We start from the raw sequence: 23,274 nt of genomic DNA on the forward strand, positions 1-23,274 counted from the left end.
CGTGTGTTGGATCCACGCCGGGCTCCTCGTGTGACTGTCCGTTATGTGTCTCCCGACACTTCGCGTGGCAAAGGTCTTGTCATTTAATAACTCAGCTTTGCAATGACACGTGACCTTGTATCTGTTATGCCGCGTTTCTGCGTAATGTCCCCTGAGGGCGGGGGCGGTGTGCGCTCTCCGTGCGTAGCTTTGGGATTTGCAAGAGCCTGTGTTGGTGGCAGCACCTGGGGGCCCGGCCAGTCCTGACGTGTGGCCTGTGTGTCCAGGGCCGGGCAGGTGTCATGGAATCCTCCCGGGCAGGCGGGCCTAGAGTCTCGCAGGGTGTGGGGGGCCTTCTTGGTGACACCACGGGGCCCATCTCCAAGAGGAGCTGCCTCTGGAGGTGTGGGCAGCTGCTGGGGTGGAGGTGAGGGCCGCCGTGTGAAGCCAGGCAGTGGCTGCGGGGCGAGTCGGGGAACCCCTGACCGTCCTCAGGTGGGCCAGGTTCCCGGGGGGCCACGCTGCTCCGCGCGTGGCCACCCTGGCGGGCATCTGTGCATGAGCCCCGCTGTGGCGCCCGCTTCGCCCCTGCCTCCCCAGCCCACCCTGTGCCCCGTGAGGAGGCTGAGTCCGGGGCCGGGTGTGTCCCGGGTGCCGCCCCCCACCGGCCAATCGGGCGCCCCCCCCTCGGCCTCTAAGTGTGTGTCGGTTGGACGCGAGGGTTTTGGGGGAGTCCAGGCTGCCCTGGTGTAGACTAGTGCGACCTTTCGTTGGCAGCTGAGTGTGCATTCAGGACTCGGACACACATTTCTCCACGTGGAGGGGCCACCGCACGGGGTGAGTGCCCGCCGATGCTTCAGTCCTGGTCCTCCTCGTCTCACCCTTCCTGGCGGTGAAAGTGGGGTGCCGGCTGCAGAGACGTGGAGCGGCGCCTGCGGTCAGAGCGCGCTCGTGCTCCTGCGCAGAACGTGCCGTTCGGGTCGCTGCGTTGAGCGCGTGGAGGTCAGCGGCGTCGCAGAGAGAAAGAAATATCACTCACTTTATTTGGCTGTTTTTTTAAACCTATGATCAGTTAAAATTTAGTTTCAAATATGGTAAATTTAATCTGGAAAATCATTGTTTTCTGCACAAAATGTATTGAATGTAGGTCTTTCCTTCCTTAGAAGTGCAGCTGTCAGGGTGCGGCTGTTGTGCCTGAGGGCAGTTCAGGAACTTGAATCCAGGTGAACCACAGCACCTAGTGTGTGCTGTGGCTGCGGGGCGGCATGGGCATGGGGTGGGCCCCTTGAGGCCTGGGACAGGGTGGGGGCCGGGCCTGCGGCAAGGCCCTGAGGTGGGGGGGCAGGGTGGGGGCGGGGCATGGGCGGGGCTGTGCGGCAGGGCCCCGAGGTGGGGGGCAGGGTGGGGGCGGGGCATGGGCGGGGCTGTGCGGCAAGGCCCTGAGGCTTGGGACAGGGCAAGGGGCGGGGCCGTGGCGTGGGGCGTGGCATGGGACCGGACACGGGGCAGGGCTCTGGACCGGCAGCAGCACCTCCTTGAGAAGTGAGACAGGTGTGTGGGCCCAGGAAACTAAGGGGCGGATGTGTGGGTCGAGGACCCTGAAGGAAGTGGCAGAACAGGAGGCCAAGAGACAGCGGGTGTGGCCGGCCGCGTGCTTCAGGCTGCGGAGCTCCAGGGCAGGCTCAGAGGTCCTGTGACAGAGGCCGGAAGGCCCGGGCCTGCTCATGGGCCTGTGTCACCGACCCCACGCACCGATCCCCTGTATGTCCCTCACGCTTGTGACTCTGGGGCTGCGGCACCCAATGGTGAGGAAGAGGGACCAGGACCTGGGCCCTCTGGACACGTCGCATCCACAGCGTGACCGTTTCCCGGATAAGGAGGTGACTAAGGATTTGAGGCCCTGGCCCCTCGAAGAGGTGCTGGGCCTGGACCGGCTGCAGGGTGGCTGCTTCTGCAGAGAGGGGACTCCCTGGGAAGGCAGGTCAAGTGGCCAGACCCTGCCCGGAGCGGCAGGGTTAGGGAGAGGAGGGCCCAGCTTGAGCAGGAGGATGGTTGGGAGGACAGACGGACAGACAGATGGTGTCTGGGGCAGGGACTCGGGCCTGGCTCCTTGGGAGCGAGCGTCCTCAGGCCAGGGTGAGGGGCGGGGGGAGGAGCAGCCAGGGTGGTGGCAGTGGCCTTCCACGCCCCCGCCCCGGCCACTCTGGGTCGTCACTTTGTCCAGCCCGCGCTGGGGAGGGGACTGCCCCGTGTCGGGCACCTTTCAAAACCTCTGTCCCAGCTGGCGAGTGAGGCCTTCTGGAGGGAGGTGGCCCGTGGGTTTCAAAGGAAGGGAAGGCACGTTTCCTTGTCAGAGCCCTGGGTCTGTGCCGAGGACTTGGCTAACTGTGATCTTCACAGAGCACGACCCCATGGCGTGTCCTTGCAACAGAGGCTCGAGCTGGCAGGGCAGGGGCTGCTGCCGGCAAAGGTGCAGACTGGCAGGGGCCGGGGCCCAGAGGAACGCCCTCTGTGCTCTCACTCGACACCCCCCGAAGTGCCTGCTGCTTGAGTCTGTCCCAAGCGTGTCTTTCAGAGCAAGTGCCCACCGAGGGACGTGTCCAGAGCCCCTGGCGCCTCCAGCCATCTCCCCTTTTGGGTTCGGGGTGATAGGGACCAGGTGGGGGCTGCTGTCTCCAGACTGAGCACTCTGCTGGGTTGCCGGGGTCCCCGTCGGACCCTTTTGTCCAGGCCAGCCCTGAGGCCCCCGTCTGCGTTCTGGGACCCGACCCAGCCTTCCGCCATGCGGGCACGCCGCGGCAAACATAGAGCTGTGTGTCGAGGGACGGTGGCAGACGCAGTCAGAACTCTGAGAACGGAGAACTCTGTTGCTTCAGGCACAGCTGGTGCGGACAGGCTGGCCCTTTGGGAAGGATGCTTGAGCCTGCCGCTAAGGGGAAGTGCGCCGTGCAGGGCGGCCCCGGGGCCTAGGGGTCGGGGCTGTCCCTTCCCGCCGAGTGCCTAGGGGAGCCTACGCCGGTGCCCGCCAGGCTGTATTCCCAGGGTTGGTATCGTGGTCGTTCTTCCTCGGTGAGGCACACCGTCCTCTGGAGAAGCCGCGAAAGGTGCCCTGTGGGGCAGCTGCCAAGCGGGCTGTGGGGCGGGTTGGCTTCCCGGTCGCTTGGGCGTTCCTGAGTTCGGTGCACATGAGAGGCGTCCTTCCGGACGGGGCTCACTGTGCCACCGGCCTCGTGTGCAGCACCCGAGGGCCCGTCCCTGCCAGCCCCGAGCACTGGAGGGGTGGGGTCAGGAGGGAATGTTCCATGACTGTGTTTCATGGCAGATGGGCCGCCCTAGTGGGCTTGTGGTAGCCCGGTTCTCCAAGAACAACGCGCACGCAAGGAGCAGCTCACTCAAACAGCTGGCATCAGGTACTGACGCTTTTCGCGCACGCCGTCCGTGCTTTTCCTGGTCAGAATCGTGTCCCTTTTTAAGAACGCATCCCGAGTTCCCGATCGTGTGTTCACATCTCCATGCGGGCCACGTGCACGCCGGCCACCCGGTGAGGGGCCACTGTGGCCGCGGGGCGCTTCCTGGCCGTGGTCAAGTCACTTGTCTCATGGGGCACGGCCTGCGGGCCTGGCTCTCCGTGGCCAGCTTGTCTGTCCGTGGCCAGCCGTCTGGCACTTCCTAGAAGTGGCCACTTTCCATCGGGCTGCACACAGTGGCCCGTCCCTCTGAGGCCGCTGATGGCTCGCTGGCCGGCAGGCACGGGCAGGAAACGGTGCCTGAGGCTGGGTTCCAGGTGACAGAGCACTGAATGGGGGGCCTGCCCTGGGATGGTGTATTTGGGGATGGGGAAGGTCATCATGCGGGTTTCTGGCAAGTGCCTGGGAGAGGGGAAGAGCGCAGGACCAGAAAGAGCATCGTGGCCACCACGGCCAAGTGCAGTTAGCGTGATGGGCAGCTGAGGACGTGAGGACACGCCCCCTGCACTCTGCCCTGTTGCCCTCGACCCTCTGGTCCCACGAGCCCCTGCCGCAGCCCCCAGCTGTCGTGGCCTGGATGCCTCATCAGCTCAGCAGTGATCTGCTGTCCCCTGCGCCCTAGGGGAGCGGGGCCAGTGAGTGTCCTGTTCTTTCCGCGAGCGTGTGCTGGTCAACACAGGCTCAGCCACCTGTGGGTCATGCCCAGATGCCCGGTGCGGTTTACTGCAGGGGGCGAGATCAGGGTCCAAGCTGTGACTGAGGTTGTTGTCAGGACCCCTGTGCTGGGTGGGGGCCTGGGATGGCTGGACAGCCTCTGGACAGCGACCACACTGCTGAGAGCGTCTCTGCGGCCATCAATCCGTGTCACTGGGGGTACTTACCCGTACCATCGAGGAACAAAAGCGTGGGGAGGGTTCGCGGCTTGCGGCAGCCCTGGGGACAGTGCCGGGACCCCCCCGGCTGTAGTGGGGCAGCGGCACCGTGGCCACACCACCTCTGCTGCTGACCACCGTGTGCCGCAGCCGTCCCTGCGGTGACACGGGTGCTGGGCACCTGCCGTGTCGGGTCGTCAGGCAGTCGTGTGCACGTTGTGTGCCAGGCAGCCTGGGCCCCCGCTGAGCGCAGTCAGCTTTGCTTACTCCCGGGCAGGTCTGGGGTGTGTGCGTGTCCCCGTGCTGGCACGTGTGCCCACGACAGCGTGTGGGGCTGGCTGGGCTCATATCCTCTGTGGGGGACGCAGCCAGGTGTCTGCAGTGAGACGCTAACTGGTTCGTTTGTTTCTGTGGGACTCGGATGCTCCGCAGTTGACACGTCTGACTTTTTACAGCTGGGGGAATTCCTCTCAGTGATTGGGGAAGGTTCTAAGAAATTCCGAATCGTGTCTGAGGATCGGGAAGACGTGGGAAGCTGAAACGAGTGCTGCACAAAGGTGGTTTGACTCCTAGAGACCGTTCAAAGCCGTGGTCGTGCACGTGGGGCCTTTGGTCCCGGCAGCCACCTTCCTCGTAGGGTGGCCGCACGGACCCACGGAGCCACTAACGGCCTGTCCTGCGCTTCCCTTCACAGGTCGTGCACACGCACAAGCCGCACTTCATGGCCCTGCACTGCCAGGAGTTTGGAGGGAAGAACTACGAGACCTCCATGTCACACGTGGACAAGTTCGTCAAGTAAGTCCTGGCGGTGTGTGCCACGCCCTGCTGCCCCCTCCCGGGGCGAGGTGCCACTAGGGGGGCTGTCTCTGGAAACCCAGGTCATGACCCCACCTTTGTGAGGCTCCTTAGGTGGGCTGGTGTTCCAAAGAGAGAAGTCCTGTCCCAAGTGTGTGACCGTATGCCCCCTGGTGGGGACTACAGGGTGACAGTGTGGTTCCTGGGGGGTGGGACCACAGGGTGACAGAGTGGTTCCTGGGGGGGGGGCGGAACATAGGGTGACAGTGTGGTTCCTGGGGGGGGGAAACACAGGGTGATAGTGTGCCCCTGGAGAGAACCACAAGGTGACAGTGTGACTCCTGGGAGGGACCACAGGGTGACAGTGTGGCCCCTGGAGAGAACCACAGGGTGACAGTGTGGTTCCTGGGGGCGGGACACAGGGCGACAATGTGCCCTGGAGAGAGCCACAAGGTGACAGTGTGACTCCTGGGAGGGACCACAGGGTGACAGTGTGGCCCCAGGGGTAGGACCACAGGGTGACAGTGTGGTTCCTGGGGGCGGGACACAGCATGACAGTGTGGCCCCCGGGGGTGGGACCACAGGGTGACAGTGTGGCCCCTGGAGAGAACCACAGGGTGACATTGTGACTGCTGGGAGGGACCACAGGGTGACAGTGTCGCCCTGGGGGGGGGAACCACAGGGTGACAGTGTGGCCCCTGGCAATGGGACCACAGGGTGACAGTGTGGTTCCTGGGGGCGGGACACAGGGCAACAATGTGCCCCTGGAGAGAACCACAAGGTGACAGCGTGACTCCTGGGAGGGACCACAGGATGACAGTGTGGCCCTGGGAGGGGACCACAGGGTGACAGTGTGGCCCCTGGCAATGGGACCACAGGGTGACAGTGTGGTTCCTGGGGGCGGGACACAGCGTGACAGTGTGGCCCCCGGGGGTGGGACCACAGGGTGACAGTGTGGCCCCTGGCGATGGGACCACAGGGTGACAGCGTGCCCCTGGAGAGAACCACAAGGTGACAGCGTGACTCCTGGGAGGGACCACAGGGTGACAGTGTGGCCCCCGGGGGTGGGACCACAGGGTGACAGCGTGCCCCTGGAGAGAACCACAAGGTGACAGCGTGACTCCTGGGAGGGACCACAGGGTGACAGTGTGGTTCCTGGGGGCGGGACACAGCATGACAGTGTGGCCCCCGGGGGTGGGACCACAGGGTGACAGTGGCAATGGGACCACAGGGTGACAGTGTGGCCCCTGGCGATGGGACGACAGTGTGGCCCCTGGCGATGGCACCACAGGGTGACAGTGTGGCCCCTGGCAATGGGACCACAGGGTGACAGTGTGGCCCCTGACAATGGGACCACAGGGTGACAGTGTGGCCCCTGGCAATGGGACCACAGGGTGACAGCGTGCCCCTGGAGAGAACACAAGGTGACAGCGTGACTCCTGGGAGGGACCATAGGGTGACAGTGTGGCCCCTGGCGATGGGACCACAGGGTGACAGTGTGGTTCCGGAGCGGGGGGGACTACATGGTGACAGCATGACTCCTGGCAGAGGACCACAGAATGACAGCGTGGCTCCTGGGGGTGTGCAGTTGCAGGGTGACAGTGGTGCTTTGGGCTTGGAGACTTCAGCCCTGGGCTCCAGGTGGAGCGTCCCATCTGCACGTCCTGGAGGCCACACCTGTGGCGTGACGGCTGCCAGCCTGCCAACTGTGGATGGACGGACGGACGGCTGGTTTCCATCCGGCAGCTCACATCTGTGTTTGTCACAGTGAGACGGGGACGGAGCCCCAGTCGCGTGTGGGTGGTGACATCTCCATCGTTCGGAGGAAGTAGCCACAGGCCTCTGCACAGACCTGGGAAGTGCACGCCTGGGGGCGGGGCGGGGCGGGGGCGGAGCGAGCGAGCGGAGGGCGGAGTGTGTGCTCAGCCTGGCGTCCTGAGAAGCAGGGCCCGCCTCTGGCTGTGGCAGCCAGAGGCCCTGGGGCGCCTTTCCTCCTTCTGCTCCGCCCCGCAGCCCCAGGGCCCAGGACACCCGCTGTGCGCTGGGCACCACTGTGCCTGCCCTCCGTGTCCCCGTGCTGTGGACTCGGGGCATCGTGACAGCTCCCGCCAGCCGGGTGTGAGGTGACACTCCCTGACTTCCAAGGCGGGTCATCGAGGGCCGCTGTGCTGGGTCTGCACTCAGAGCCCTGGCGCCTGGTGCCCGGGCTCTGAGGGTGATTTCAGCCGCCGTCAGCAGCCGCAGTCCTGCTTGAGGTCCCTGATACGGTGGACACAGGCCATCCACGTGTCAGTTGTTAAACTGTGGGCCGATTTGCTAAAGGGCATTTTTTAAAAAGAATGATCAAATTTTCCCTAAATAACCCAATTTTACGGCAATTTGAATTAAAAACATGTTTTAAATTTTTTACCACTTAAACTAATACTAAAGTTAACATGAGGGCAAGGGGATGCCGCTAAATAGCTAAAAGTAGGCAAAATAATTCTGAAGAGGCCCGAGGTGGGAGTGCCCCCCCTCCCCTGGCTGCAGGCTCCTTGGGGAGCAGTGAGGGCAGGGGGACGGGTGCAGGGCAGGCAAGAGCTGTGGAAGGACTGAATGCAGCTGGGGACTGGCTGTGAGCCACAAGGCCATGTGTGCGTGAGAAAATGGCACTGGGTCCCCCCCCCCCCCCCCCAGCAGGAGGATAGCGTTTCAGTTGTGTTATTGAGTAAAGGGAGAGGGCCGAGCTCTAATAATGCTGAGGCTAAAATACTGGAGGGTGTTGTCTGTAGCTCTGGGGCAGGGAGTTACCTTCAAGAGAGGCAAAAAGTGTCACCTACAAAAGAAAGGATTGTGAAATGCGAATGTTAAACAACTTGTTAACTGTTTACCAAAAGACCCTGCAAGGAAGTAAATGGCTAGCTACTCCTGGGAAAGACACCTGCGGCACACCTTGGTGACCAAAGCCCTTACTTACCTTAAGGAGCTTGGCGGGGGAGAGCGGCATTTCCAGAGTGGGGGGGGGGTGCCCTGCTGGTGCGCAGCAGGCTTGCGGAAGGAGGCCCCCCCTGTCCAGCCGCACCCAGCCCTGCGCCCCTGCACCCCCGTCCCGCATTCCCCGCCCCATGTCCCCGCCTCTCCCCTATGTCCCGCCCCTGGCCCTGCCTCCCCGGGCGTCCACCCCGCCCCTTATCCCGCGCCCCCATGCCCCGCCCCCGAGGTGTGCCCCTTCTGCCATCACCCCTGCGTCCTGGGGAGGCTGTCCCGTTCTTTCTACCCCTACCCTTGCTTGCCATATGTGACCCGTGTTGCCATTTTTTGCTTTAAACTGGTACCTTTTATAAAGATTAGAAGGGAGAGAAGGTGCCCTTTATCTTGACCGCTTTGTCTATGGCTTTCTGTGCTCTGCTCGCTCTCTCGAAGCCTCGGTTTCTGTCTGGTACCATCTTCCTTCAGCCTGAGAGCTTCTGTGACATCCATCTTAACACGAGTCACTGGTGACGAATTCTCTCCGCTTTTGTTTGTGTGAGGAAAGCCTTTGTCTTCGCTCTTGAAAGATGTTGTTGTTGTAGCTGGGACTGCGGCTTGCCCGCGCTTCTCTGTTAGCACTTAAAGGACATCATCGCCTTGTCTTCTGTGTCCTGTTGTTTAGGACGGGCCTTAGCCATTGTCCCCGTCTTAATTTTCGGTATATAATGTGTCTTTTTTCCCTGACTGTGGCATTTTGTCTCCCCGGATGGTCTGCAGCAACTTGATTATGTTGTATTTTAGTTTGATTTCCCTTGTGTTTGAGCTTTTTCAGTGGGTTTATCATTCTAATCATATTTCGGAAAAGTTTGCTCACCACTTTCCTGTTTTTCTCCTTCCCTTCTCTTGGGTCTCTGACTCGGCTTTCCTGGGGTCGGCCTGTCTGTCACCACCCAGGGCCCCTCTGCCCCTTGAGCTCTTTTTCCTCCGAGATTTTCCAGGCTCTTTGCTTCAGTTTGGGTCATTTCTGTTGCTGTGTGTTGTAGTCACGGATCTCTTCCTTATTTATTTTCTTAGGTTTTAACCTGCTCTTAGGTCCACCCGGTGAGTTCTGTTTTCAGCCTGAGAAGTTTAATTTGTGGTTTTCACGTTTGCTTTTCCTCATATCCGTGCTTTCCTTGAAATCTTTGATTGCATGGACAGCCCCTGCTTCAGGGGTGTTTTCGGCTGACTTCTGTCCATCCAGGTCTGTCTCTGCAGGTTGTAGGTTGTATTTTTTTTGCTTCTCTGCACGCTAAGTTAATTTCTGGCGTGACGCCAGACGTTCCGAACATCGTGTGGTGTGTGTCTGCACCTTGCTTCCTGCCGCGAACACGGTGGAGGCTGCAGGGGGGGAGGGGTGTGAGCCCTCCGAGGCACATAGCCTCTTCCCTTCTTCCATTTGGCTTCTTGGGGCCCGAACCCCTCTTCCGTCTGACCCCCGTGCTGGCTGGTCAGATGGCTACGTGACCCCTTCCCTGCTTCTGCGGAGCTGGCGGGAGGGTGGGGGGGCCCTCGGCCGGGGAGCCGGCAGGTGAGCAGGGAGGCCCCCCTCGCTTCCCGGCGTGGCTCTGGTGCATTCTCGGGGCTCTGGGTGCACAGTGGCTCCCTTCCAGCCACACGTGCTGAGGTGACACGTGGGTGCCCGCCTAAGCCTTTTCTGGCTGGGAAACGAGGCAGGGAGGTGACCAGGAAGCCCCTCTGACGAGGGGTGTTTGAGACCCTTCCTCCTTCCTGTCGGAAAGCCTCTGGGGCAGGCCGCTGATGCTCACCTTCCTCCTGGTGGGGGGACCTGCCTTGGTCCCGGGGGCGTGTGGACTCCGGCCTGCTTCTCCGCTAGCACAAGACACAAACAGCCGGGAGAGCCCACAGAGTTTGGGGTTGTGCCGCTGCGGCGTGCGGCCCTGGCCGAGCTCCCAGTGTCCCCCCACCTCCACGTCTCTGTCCCCGAGAGGCCTCTGGGTCCCGTGCATCTGTCGGGTGTCGGGGGGGCCGCAGCTGACGACACGGCCCGACTCTACCTGCACCCAGTGGGTTTGGGTTTCTGCCGCCCTTCCTTCCTCCCACCACTGCTTGGTGGCGTTTTTGGGGTGACGTACGACACGGTGTTCGAGCCAGTAGCCTGGGTCTGGCAGCAGCTTTTTGGGTGGCTTTTGTACCAAAGAAACTCCCTGTTTTCCTTCTAGAGAGCTGTTGTCAAGTGACGCCATGAAGGAGTACAACAGGGCTCGCGTCTACCTGGACGAGAACTTCAAATCCCAGGAGCATTTCACGGTGCGTGCCCTTCTGCTGCATGGAGTTGGCCCCGGGCCGTGGCCTGTGGGATGGTGATCGCAAGTGGGGGGCTCTTCACAGAGGCGAGGGATTAAGCCCATCCCTGGATCTGCTCCGCAGAGCTCGAGCGACGGAGGCCAGTCCCTCTGTGGGCCCCAGCAGCCCACCCCGGGGGCCTGGCCTCTCCCGCGACAGTCCTTGGTCCGGGGGTCAGCGGACGCCCGGAAAGGAGCCCCGCTGGGGTGCAGTGGCTGTGGGGGGTACAAGGTGCTGGGGAGGCTGGAGGCTTCCCGGAGGAGCAGACGTCAGATGGGTTTTGAGTCGCTGGTTGTTGGTTCGAGCGACCGAGGCATCTCACCCCCATCTCTGGGGAGGGCTCAGAGCTGCCTCGTTAGCTTAGTTTCCTCCGGCTTCTGTTCCCGGCGTCCTTCACCTCACCGCTGTCGTGTTGCCAGGAGCCTGGTATGCAGCAGGCGCTCGGCCGTTGCGTGCTGGTCTCATGGGGCGGTGGGTGCTGGTGTGCCGAGAGCGGGCGGGGCCGGGGAGCCGTGTCCTGCTCAGGGAGCGACACTAGAGATGGCCCTGTGGTTAGAAAGGCATCTGTCCGTTCGCGGCCTCTGAATTCAGGGTATCTGTGCCAGTTCGGTGGTACCTTCCATGGCTGAGGTGGTCACCGTCACGTGCCCATGGGATCCCCCGTGCCCCGCGCCTGCTGTCCTCGGGCACCCCTGCCCCCCTCCACACTCACGCATGGCCTCACCGCCACCTGTGTCAGCCACATCCCGGCGGAGGCACGCCCCGCGCAGGCCGCCGCAGCCCCGTGCTCCCTCTGCCTTCCTGCCCTGGGCCGAGGGCCGCTGGCTCTCAGCCCGCCCTGGACAGGAGAACACTCTTCTCTTGACCCTCACGCTTCCCCGTGCCGGGACCCTGCTTCCTGCTTCTCCCATCAGGACTGGTTCAGATGGAGTCACGGCAGCTCTGACGGAAGCTGCGTTGGTTTGGGGCGAGCGGAGGGCCGGGCACCGCGGAGGGGAGGGGACAGCAGTTGAACTCGCAGCCCTGGCGGTGGGAAGCACTCACGGTAAACGCGGAAGGCACTGCCGGGACATCACTGTGGGGTAGGGCGTCCAGGGGCCGGTGTGCGCGTAACTGGAGCCCCAGGATGCGAGGGAGCAGGAGACAGCAGGCCCCTAAAGAATTGGCTGAAATTTTTCAAAATTGGACGAGACGTGTGGGTGCGTAGAACCAGTCGTACGACAAGGAGCGCGGCAGGGGTCAAGGGGCCCTGTGCACAGACGAGGGCGTCAGTCCCTCAAGAGGACACGACCGCGTGGGCTGCGAGTCCAGCGTCGGAGCTTGCACACGTGCACGGCCGCTGGCAGCCGGGAGGACGGAGCCGTGGCAAGCATGGGCTTCGACAGCGCCTCTCACCGACCGATGCTGCCCGCCGGCGTGACCCTGCCGCCCTTGGCGGGACGCCGATGGGAAGGGCAGCCGCGTGACAGATTGAGTGGCACAGGGCATTCGGGGAGGGGGACCCACGCGCAGCCCTCCCCCCGAGGAAGCACAGAGGCTGGAGCCCATGCTCTCCCCGCTGGAGGACCTTGCTGTCCAGTTGGTGCATCGAAGTACTTCATGGTCGTGTCACATCTAGTCTGTTCTTTGGTGCATAGGTTTTCAGACTTAAAGTGTCTGAAGCCAGGGAGCACCCAACATCCGTGGCATTTTAGTTGAGATGGGCAGTGCTTTCCTCTCTCCGTCGTAAATACAGAGACGTCACGTTAGCCGGAGACACGGCCGTGCTGCTTGGTGGGAGCCTCAGACCGGGCTGGAGAATGGCATCCGGCCGGGCGGGACTGGCCAGCACGGGGCCGCAGAAGGAGCCGCCGGCACACTGCATCGGGTGCGGCTCAGGTCTGCGCCGCTGAGGCTGTGTCTGCAGGTGTCGCCGCGGGACCGGATGGGGTCGGGGGGAGGGGCCGGGAGGCCTGGCCTGCCTGCAGCGGCTGTGGGCGCATGGCGGCCGGTCCTGGGGCGTCTGCATAGTGCTGTGGACCGGTTTTCCCTCGGGTGGGGGGGGGTGCACAGTGGGGAGGTGAGGGCTCCCCTCCTGCGGCCACAGTCCTGGGTGAAGTGTGCTGATGGCCCCCGGATAACTGGACAGCCGTGTTTAGCGGGTGGGGAATGGACGGTGGAGCTCTAGACGTTGGAGCGCATCCCAGAGTTGGCACAGAGGTCCGAGTGTGTGTGATCCTGCCTCGTGACCGTGATGCTGATGGTTGGCGATAAAATCCTGTTTGACCCTGGGGCCCCTGGAGCACCTCTGTGCCCTTCCGTCGCCCCCCTCAGCGTGCCGTGGGTGGAACCATCGTTGCTGGGGCCTCCGGACGTCCCGGTCGAGGGGACCCTGCACTCCCAGGGTCCTGGGCAGGGCTGGGCTACACTGGCCAGCTGTGTGGCCACTCTCCCACCCCAGCCTGGTGGCCTCTGCCTGTCAGACGGAGGAAAATTTAATTTTTACAAGATTAATGGCATTGGAGCAGTATTTTTAGCTGAGTGTGGTTCAAATAATAGGCCATTAATTGAAAAAGGAAATTGAAATGAATTTATCTTGTACATAAATGCTGTCACAGGTATTAATAGGGATCAGAAAATAGTGGCCTGTTCCCAGAAAGAGGTTGAGCCTGAAGCTGCACCTGGTGTATGAACATGACCGTGGGGGTTTGCTCTGCACACAGAAGCGTGGGGGTTGGGCCTGGGGGTGGGCTCTGGGCCTGGGGTGGGTCTGAGCCTGGGGAGCTGCGGCCTGAGGGGGCCTCTGGGCCTGGGGGACTCAGCCTGGGGGGGGGCAGGGGGCTCTGGGCCTGGGTGGGGGCTCCGCCTGGATGGCTCTGGGTGGGTGGGGGGGGGGTCCTGCCGACTGCATCGGGAGCCCACCGATGCCCCTGGTCACCAGAAGATGGCGCCAAAGCAGCATTTGGTGTCAAGCTTTTGGTTCAGGAGATGGTCACAGGGCTTTTTCTAGACTCAAATCAGCAACGATTACGTGAAGTTTGGTTTGCACCTAAGAGTCGTGCTGGGGGGCCACTTACTGATGAGGAGGCTGGTGTCATCCCAGCCCCCAATGGCTGCCCCCGGTGTGGTGGCCCGGTCGCCGGCTGGGTCACCTGCTTCCTGCTTCCCTGGAAGGTGGAGGCCGGAGGGCGGCTTCTTCATAGGGCTGCCAGGCCCTGTCCGTTCGCGGGAACTCACGGGGACATCCCTGAGGGCAGACTGAGGACCCTGGCCCAGGGCGTGGGCACAGCAGCACAGCCACACGTGAGCTGGAGGGGTGGGCCGGGAGTGGGCGGGCTGCGTCCGGTGCCCCAGGTGCCCTCAGGTCCTTCCCCCTGTGGCAGCGTCCAGGAAGCGGCCCTGCTGCGTCTCATTTCTGGCTGCCCACCTCTCTGAAGCCCGATCCCTGAGTGCCGCCCTGCCCTGGCCCAGCCCTGGAGTCGGCCCGCACGTCCCGGGAGGACCTGACCGAACGCCCCGCCGTCCTTCCTCTGGGGGAGGCCTTCTCCACGACAGAACGCCAGGCTCTTCAGTGTCCCGCCAGGCTTTCCGGTTTCCACACCCCAGTGAGCTTTTGTGTTTGCCCACAAAGAACCGAAACGTGCCAGTGCTGATCGCCAGCAGGCGTGAAGGCGTTCTCGTCCTGGTCCCGCCACATGGACAGAGCACGCCAGGTTGTGGGACAGAAGGTAGATGCTGATGGTGCTGTGGCCACTGCACCGGGACCGGCCGGAGAGGAGACTCAGGAGCGGTGGTGTCCCTTCCAGCAGGACTGGACCCCTGTGCACCGGCCTCCCTGCCCCTGCTCCCCTGTCCCCGCCCAGGCACCAGGTGGCGAGGTGCGGGTGACCCGGAGCTCGTGCGGGGCGCCTGACCTGTCGTCACCGGGGACGCTGCAGCATCTGGGAGAGAAGCCAGCGGCCACCGCTCAGCGTGTCTGGCCAGGCCGCAGCGTCCACGGGATCCCTGGGGTGCCCACGCCTCACAGCACGTTCACAGCACGGGCCTCATGTCCCCGGGTCATCCCTTCTTGTGGGCGGAGACTCTGTGGTGCCCGCCACCTGGGAGGAGGTGGCAGCCACCTTGCTGTGCGTCCTGCCCTCCGTGCGCTCCCCCTCCCCCGCTGTACGTGGCCCCCTTCCCCCCCTCCCCTCCTTCCCGGGGCCTCTCTGTTCCCCCTGGGCCTGGAGGACCGGTCCCTGTCACAGGCACCTCTGCCCTTTGCCAGCACCCCTATTCCCTGCCGAGGACATTGCCCACACACCCTCCACATGTCCCAGGATCCGTGTGGACAGGCGGGTACGTTCCGGGCTTATGACACATAAAGGTGACTCAAGGGCCTTCTCAGTTACAGGCGTGGGCTCTGAGGTGGGTGGGGCGCTCCTCAGACTGCTGGCTTCCTGGGCCCCGGGCCCGCAGGTCCCCTTGCCCGCCACGTGGGAGGGACCCGACACCATCGGAATGACAGCCAGCACCCCCCGCCGCCAGGGGCGCCTGGGTCCCGAGTGCCCTGAAACGCTTCCCACACGAAGCCTTCTGGGATCTGCCTCTTGGGAAACTCCCCGTGACGTCACAGGCGCCCCACGGTTGGTCACAGTTGACTTCACAGCAGCCCAGGGCGCGGCCACTTGTGCCTTGACACTGAGGAAGTGCCGGTGTAGTTTTCCAGGGCTTCCCAGTGTCTATTGATTGGAGACCCGATACCACAGGAATCGTGTCTCATTTCGCCGGAGGAACATAGAAAACACATCACTTACCCCCGGAAAAGCCTGAACGTCGATAGGCGGACGTGAAGGGAACGGCTTCCCTATACTCTGGCTTCGGAAATGGCTAAATGAGGAAGAAATTGCAAATTTATTTTGGTAGAATTTCCTCGTCTCGTTTCGCTGCAGGAACGGAGCGTCTGCCGTGCGTGTGCCGGGCAGGCCCCCCCGTTGTGTGAATTCAGGGCTTCTGGGCTGGGGGAGGCCCACAGAGGCACGGCCAGAGGCCACCCGTCCTCCCCTCACTGGGTGCCCTGTGAGGAGGAGGAGGAGGAGGAGGACAGAGGGGGGTCACCTGGCTTCTGAGGCAGGATGCGCGGCGTCAGGGGCCATTCCGAGGAGGTGCAGGCCGAGGTCGCGTTCCCCGGGGAGCCCTTCCGTTTCTGGGACAGGTGCTTCTAGAACGTGAGGCTGCAGGTGAGCGCGCTGGCTCAGCGGCTTTTCCTTGGGCAGCGTCGGCTCGGTGGCGGGCACGGGCCGGGCCGTCCTCTTGGTGGAGAAGCTGGGGGCGACGGGCACCAAGCCCAGCCTGCGAGGCCCCTGCCGGTCTGCACGCTGCAGGCCCCACGGAGCCTCTGGGGCCCGGGAGCCACGCGTGGCCGGTCAGCGCCAGTGGTGCACGTGTTGCGATCTGCAGGGCAGGTGCGGGTGGGCCCGAGGACGCCGTCCCTGCTGGCACTGGGCCGACGCCTGCACAGCCGGCAGCTGAAAGAGGGAAGCCGTGTCTGGGCGGGAGCCGTGAGCTCCTGTCAGGGTCTTACAAGCCGTGAGAGCTCCCAGGCAGCGGCGGGCCGGAGCTGGGCAAGTGCCCTGGTGGCCTCCCGGCACGGAGAGCACATAGAGTTCGTGGAGAGCGCTTTTGTGACCGCAGGGCTGCCTTCGCACACGGAGGCCCCGACTTCTCCTTGAAGCTCTGAAAGTGGGGTTTCTTCTGGGCAGAGGGGTCTGGAGCCAGAACTCGGCATCACCCAGAGGCCCCGGGCGGGTCTGTGGGCTGGGGAGCGGGCTTCCCGGGCTCCGAGCCCTTAGTGGGGAGACCCAGATGCCTCCGCTGCCTGCGGTGCCCCAGCCGGCTCGGCCAGCCAGTTCAGTTCCCGGGAAGAGGTGCACAGGTTGAGTTCCCTTCTGTGAGGCAAGAAGTGTGGTCCAGAGTAGCAGTTCACCGACAAGAGCTCTAGGGACACCATGGCATCCTGGGAGCATGGCTTCGTGTGTGTGCAGACCTCCGGAGAGGGCTGTCAGGTGCCCTTTGTGGGCTCCCCTCCGGTGAGCACCCCTCCTCCCTGGCCTGAAACCTTTGCTCGGCAAACCCATCCCATCCAGCAGGTTCTCCTTCCCGGGAACGTGCAGTGGCTGCCTTACGAGTCCTCCCTTGTAGTCAGACCATGCAGCCTGAGGGCAGGCCCTGGTGCCCAGGAGGGCCCATCTGCCGGTTCATGCCCAGGAGCGGTTGGCTCCCACCGGGCTGGGCGTGCCCATGCCGGTGGCTCCCCGTCCTGGGACACCGGGACTGCTCGTCACCAACAGACCAGGCTCCCTCTTACTTTCCTCTCTGTTTGGGGGGCTCCTTCCCCACCCCCGACCCCACGTTGTCTTTGGCAGTGCTGAGAGGAGGGTCCCCACGGGGAAGCACGGGCCGGGAGGGCTCGGTGCTGGCCTTGGACCCACTTTTCCGGGAGGTTCTGGGCCTTCGTCAGTGGGGGCCTGCCTCCCGTTTGCCCCAGATCTGCTGGAGGGCAAGGGGGGCTGCACCTGCTCTCTCCCTTCCCACTGCTGCAGGCCCCTGCCTGCTCCCCGCTGTGGCCCCGGCCCTGCTGGCGGGAAGGCGTGCACCGGAGGAGGTGCCCTTCCACCTCCCCCGTGCTCCCCCCACGATCGGCCCCCTTCTCCTGTGTCTGCTCTCCCGAGTAAGATTTTAGGGGAAATTTATGGAAAATTAATGGAGTTTACTGATGTTCTTTGATCTGGGGAAAGGGAAAGAAGGCAAATGCATTTGTGATGAGGGAACTAATCTGCTCCAGGAGAGGCCCCCCTCCCGTGGCTGCGCCCCGCCTCCGCGCCCCGCCTGTGGGGCCAGACAGGCCTGATGGAGTGTGAGGAACAAGATTGGTTTTCCGAGGGCACCGGGCCCTCCGCGCTCAGCTAAATCACGCTGTCTGCTCTGCTGGCGGTAACGACCCGCTCCCCTCGGCGGCACCTGCAGCCCCGCGGGACACGGTGATGTGCGGCTGGGCAGCGGCGGGGGCCCGAAGTGAAGGTGAAGCTGTCATATCGATCTTTTTAGCACTAAAATATGAGCCACTTTACTCCACTCCCCGCTGCTGTGATGTGAAAAATAATAACTCGGATCCAAATTAAAAATATTGATCTCTGGAAGGTGCTGAAAGTAAATAAACACCCCCCGAAGTTTTCGGGTCAGCCGAGAAACGGCCTCAGCAATAAATGTGTCGGCACGTCAGGGTCCAGGGTTCTTGATCTGTTTTTTCTTTGAATTGATTTTTCATTATTTACTTCCTAAAAGTGTTGAAATTTGGTCTTCCACTGTTAAATCCCAGTGTTTGGGCAAATTATTTCTTTGGGGCTTATGAGGTGCTTCTGATCCACTCACTCATTGATTGATTGATTTTTGACTCAATAAGCTTGCAGTCCCTGCCTTATTTAGGGCTTCTATCATAATTTTTTATACATTTGCGCTTGACTTTTTTATTTGCCTCTGACGGATGAGGTGGCATGGGGCTGTCGAGCAGGGTAGCACGGGTGCCACGAGGCTGATTTTACCCGGCTCTGTGCATTCTGAGGGGACGCTGGGTATGTCCTGGCACAGCAGATCCCCCGTCACCTCCGGAAACCCCTGTACCAAACAGGGCCCTGGCCTGTGGGTGCCCCAGCGGCCCGCGGCCGAGTGAGGTGCGGCGGGCAGGCGGGCGTCTCGGATGCTGCAGTCCTCGGTGGGCGTGGGGGGACCGTGTGCTTCTCGAGGAAAGGCTTTCAGGAGCCCCCAGAGCTCTGGCCGAGTCCCCAGGGCCACACAGCGTGGATCTGCGTGGCCCAGCAGGAGGATGGGAGAGGGAAGGACAGGGGAGATGGCAGGATGGCCATTCCCGTGCAGCTGTTTGTGGGGACAAAAACTTTGCTGGGAAGACTGAGGACTTGAAACCTGGCCCGTGACGATAGCACGTCTTGCCGCCCCCAGAGTCAGGGTTCCCTGCAACCATTTCCCACTCTCCAGCGTCTGGAACGAGAAGCTGCTGGCCCTGGGGGCCCCCGGGCTGGACCCGGCAGCAGGGCCGCGGGAAGAAGGGGCCCTGGCCCTGGGACTCGGGATTCTGGCCCTCGCCGCCCCGGTCGGCCCTTTGCACCCTCCACCACGTCCTCCTCCGGGAGGACGACTTGGCGGCCTGCTCGTGAGCCAAGCGACGCCACGGCCGGATGTTCTTTGCGCGAGCCGTCTCTCTTGCTGATGCCGCGTGGTGGTAGCAGGAGGCGTGGGGGGCCCGTGCCGGCGCCGGTCGGTGCGCTCGACAAGGGCGTCGCGCAGCACCTGCGTGTAACCCGCGTTCGCCACTGGACGGAGGGGAGGCAGGGGCACACGGAGGCTCTTCTGCGTCTGCTCAGACTTGAACCCAGAGCACAGAGACTGCTTCCGTGCCTCACGCGGGGGCCTGGGGTTCCGACCGACTGAAGCCAGAACAGGTTCGGGAGCCCCACGGACGTTTCTGAGGGTGGCTGGTGTGCCGGCAGGAGAGAGGGACGGCCGCCAGTGGGGAGGGTGGGGGTCGCGGCCGAAGGAGCAAGGCTGGAGCCAGGTGGTCGGGGAAGGGCTGACCGCACTGTGTGATGGCGGTGTGGGGCGGGGGGGGGGGGGCGCCTTGGGAACATCGCTCTGATCCGAGGTTTAGGGTGGGAGGCAGGAGGAGCCCCATCATCCTGAACACGTGACCAGCTCCCCTGGGACCGAGATGGCCACTCCCCAGCAGAGGGCTTGTCTCTGAGCGCCAGTCATCTGTGAGCGTCCAGGCACGCAGTCCTGTTTTCTGACCGTAATCCTGTCTCTGGCATTTCCCTTTGTTCTGGGCACCACGTCTGCCTCTGGAAGCCATGTTTCAGACGAGACACATATTCCAGAAGGATGGCGTGCCCTACAAGTGCACGTGGACGCTTGCTGCGCCGAGTGCCGGAGTGCCGCCTCTCCGTCCCCTCCCCCCGGACCAGAGAGGGTGATGCAGGGCGGCGCACGGGCTCCCCTGCGGACAGGCTGGGCCAGGGTCTTGTCTGTGCCTCAGTTGATGCAGAGACAGCGAGTTGAGGCCGAAAGTTAGCCTCCTTCCCAAGAACCGGGATCTTCCGGCCTCGGCACCCGACTCCGTCGGGCTTCGCAGCGTGAAGGTGACCTGAAGCCTTTCCGTCCGTCCCTCTGCGGGAGCGCGTCTGCGGGAGCGCGGGTGGGGTGCTCCGCGGGCGGGGCCGGTGCTGGTGGGTGGTCGCCCCTCACCTCGGGCCTGGGAGTCCACGCCGCAGGCTCACGGGCACAGGGAGGGTCTGCCGGGCAGCCCGGTCGTCACAGTCTACACACCAAGTACACACAATTCTAAGTCAAGAGCTGCCTCGGAAGAGTCCAGAGCCGGAGAGGCAAAGAACTGTGTGGCCGCAGCTCTGGGGGCCGGCCGTGGGTGTCCAGCCGTGGAGCGTGTGCAGAGGTCCTGTGCCTCCGTGAAGAAGGCAGGGCGCTGGTCGGCGGCATGGCTGACAAGCCCACGTGGCGTGCGTCCGCAGCACGGATTCAGAAAGCTGAGTTTTGCGGGATGGCCGTGCTCAGACTCGGCCGGAATCCGAGCCTCGGCAGTGAGCGGAGCACTGAGCTCGGTCACCCGCACACCCTGGTCCGGCCCCTGCACCTCGGCAGGCGTGGCAGACACAGGACGGGGCTCGCCCTCTGCTGAGAGAGAACCCCCGGTGCGGGGGGTGAGGCTGGAGCCAGAGCGCTGAGAAGTGGGCTCGCCCGGTCCCCTCTGTGCCCGGGGGGGCCGGTCGGACCCTCGCTCCAGCGGACCAGCCTGTCCTCAGCCCGGTTGCACGGCGGGAACGGGGGAGAGAAGTCTAACCCTCCCGCGGCCGGATGGGGCCCGGTGCCGATTGTGCCGGCAGAGGGCTGGCTCCACGCGGCACAGCACGCGAGTGTGACGCCTGACGGCTGCACGCGACACCCGCCTGCTCCTTGACCTCGAGCTCACAGACTCCAGGGAGCGCGCGCGTGCACACGACACCCGGCCGTGACCCGTAGCTGCCACGCGTGACCGTGTGCACTCGAGGGGCCGTCGGGGCCTCTGCCCACGTGGAGCGCACAGGCTCGAGGGCACACGTACACGGATGTGCAGTTACCAGGTGTGGAGAGCGCCCCAGGGGCCTCGTGGGAGCAGGAGTCACGAGCGGGCCGCTCCGAGGAGAACCTGGAAAGTGAGCGGGAGTGGCCACGGAAGGAAGCAGGGAACGCGTTCCAGGCTGGGCCCTTGGGTGCACAGAGGCCGCACGAGACGCGGATCTGCGCTTCCCGGGCCCCTTCGGGGGTGGCCTGCTGCCAGCGGGGGAGCACGTGATCCCGCACAGCGCCCCACGGCCACGCCTGCCCGGGCAGCCCGCATTGGGGCCCCGGCGAGGTGCGGGTATGAAGACCCAGCCGTGAGGCCCCGCAGGGCGGCCCTGAGGGAGGCCGGGGAGGGCCACGTTCTCGCCAAAGGCGTGGGAGCCGCAGCGGCCCCCTCTTCCCAGGGCTGCGCTGGAGAGCAGATGACGGACGGGAGCGCTGTCCCCAAGCCCTGGCATACCGGAAGCTCCCATCCGCGATCCCCGCGGGCCAGTCTGTGAGCAGGGAAAAGTGAGTGTATCTGATAACGTCAGATCTGAAAAAAGATCTTGTCCCCAGCACCCTTTGTCAAGAAGTGCCATCAGGAGATACCGTACCCCACAAAGTGGGCGCGTGATCCAGGAAACAGGGAGCAGGGGTTCGAACGTAGCAGCGCCCGGAGGGTGCGTACCGGAGAGTTCACGCGTGCATCTGGGTCACCTCCGCCATGACCGAAAGTCCGCGGAGGGCTTTGCCCTGTTTCTTGGACACGATGCCCTCTCCGTCCGGCTCTGGAAACACCAGCGTGTGCTCCTGTGTGTGAGGCCCGAGCCCCAGCTCCCAGGGAGTCCTCAGGTCAGGGGTGAAGGCAGAGCTCAGGAGGAGGAGCACGCGCCAGGCATGTGAGCAGTTGCGAAGCTGGTTCCGTTTCTGAGAGGACTCTCCCAGGAGGTGTCAGCGATAGGCTGTCTGATGTGCTGAGACGTACCGAGATGAGAGGAGCGGGTGTGGGGGAATTACGGTGACACGTGCAAGGGACTCGGATGACACAAAGAGAACCCAGTCGTGAACCGCAGGAGAAACAAACGGCTGTCGGAGAGAGGAAGGGCCGCCGTAATGCTCTCCCGTTACGAAGAACGTTTCTACGGTTGTGGTGACATAAATACTGATTATCAGTTCAAGTAAAAATGTGGTTGTACCCAGAGGGTAGGGGATCAGAAGTGCACGTGCGTGACATGTGAGTGCACAGGAAACCAGGGCAAGGGATTAAGTCTTCATCTTCCAGAGTGGAAAAGTCAATAATGTTGAAAACTAGAAAGTCAAGAAGTAGCAATACAAGTTTTAGGGACATGGAGGTAAATACCAAAAGAAAACAAGTAAAAGAAAGTAATTTTCTCTTAGGAAGAGAAAATCGAAATGATCAGGGCACTGCTGTTTTTCATAATAAACCTTGCAAAACTGATTTTTTTTTTAACCAAAGAAAAGAAAAAAATTTTTTAATTTTTTTGTTGAAGAAACAACTTAGAGGGCAGAGATTCCTTCTCTTCACGGTGACCCCAAAGAAGGACTTGCACGGGGAGGGGAGCTGAAGACAGGGAGGAGGCGTGTGGATCTGTGCATTGGTGCCCTGAGCGGCTGTATACAGCGGGCGGAGGGTTTCAGTCATCTGAGCCTAGGCCGTCACAAAGATTGGCTGAACCCTGGTGACCTTTGGACTATCAGGCAAAGGATTTGAAGATTAGATGGTCAGTGGGAAACCAGTGCAGTTTGGGGGAAGGAGGTGAGGGTATCAGGGCTCCGGAAAGACAGAGAAGGGTAGGTAGATTGTTCCAAAGTTAAAAGATCTATCAGATCTGCCTTTGAAGCTCTTGTTGAAGTCAAGTGGTCTCTCTCTAAGCTCGAACCATCCAGGGGGCGTGCCCTAGTGAACACCAGAGAAAAATGGGACCAAACCCGGCCGGTGGAAGACAGTGCAGATCTGGGTGTCTCAGCTTTGTGAGGAAGCCAGACACAACAGGCCAGGCCTAGAGCAAAGCCTGCATTGCCCCCTACATAGGCCTTTTCACTCCGGCCAGATCACAGTGTGCTCCCAAATGCATGTCTGCCCCTTTGTGCTATATTTCTGAAAACACAGTCCAGAGCTGAGTAGAAATGGTGTGAGACTGAAGGTCAGCTTTACTGAATTAACTGCACTGAAACTAATGAGGACAGTATCTCCTTCAGGAGAAGAAAAATATGGGATGAAGCACTTCCACCAGTAGTCAGAAGGGATTGACTACGTAAAAGTATTTTGTTTACATTTTAAGAATCTAGTCGTGTAGTTATGGCTTTATATAAGCTGTCAACTCACAAACAATTCAGTTGGAATTTGAAATTTAAATAATGTTACCATGTATAATAGTATCAAAATATAAAATATTTAGGAATAAACTTGGCCAAAGATACGCAAGACCTGTGTACTGAACACTGCAACACATCTCTGAGAGAAGTTAAAGAAAACCTAAATAAGTGGAGAGATGTACTATGTTCATGGATTGGAAGGCAGTACTATTTAGGTAGCATTTCTCCTCACACTGATGTTAAGAGTCAGTGTGATACAGTCAAAATCTGAACAGACCGTTTTTTGGTGGAAACCGGTTCTAAAATTTATGTGGACATGTAAAGGATTTAGATTAGCCACAACGAGGACTTAACACTATCTGATTAGGACTTATTATAAATCTGCAGTCATCAAGACAGAGTAG

The 23,274-nt window shown here is 62.0% G+C and overlaps 1 protein-coding gene across 10 annotated transcripts in view; it reads left to right on the plus strand.

The window, feature by feature from the left end:
* The window catches only part of INPP5A (inositol polyphosphate-5-phosphatase A), a 175,548-nt gene that overhangs the window by 60,457 nt on the left and 91,817 nt on the right, over positions 1-23,274 (plus strand). For all 10 annotated transcript variants that reach the window (XR_006960969.1, XM_047073641.1, XM_047073646.1 and 7 more), the window contains exons 3-4: positions 5,013-5,113; positions 10,285-10,372. Coding sequence is in view for 9 of the 10 variants with exons in the window: in XM_047073641.1 (XP_046929597.1) it covers positions 5,013-5,113; positions 10,285-10,372 (189 nt within the window). In the remaining variant the exon portion in view is untranslated. The remainder of the gene's footprint in view (positions 1-5,012; positions 5,114-10,284; positions 10,373-23,274) is intronic.

Source organism: Lynx rufus, unplaced genomic scaffold (genome assembly GCF_022079265.1).
Source record: "Lynx rufus isolate CCGP_SWC_20201006 ecotype Redwood Valley unplaced genomic scaffold, mLynRuf1.p SCAF_11, whole genome shotgun sequence".
Taxonomy (NCBI): Eukaryota; Metazoa; Chordata; class Mammalia; order Carnivora; family Felidae; genus Lynx; species Lynx rufus.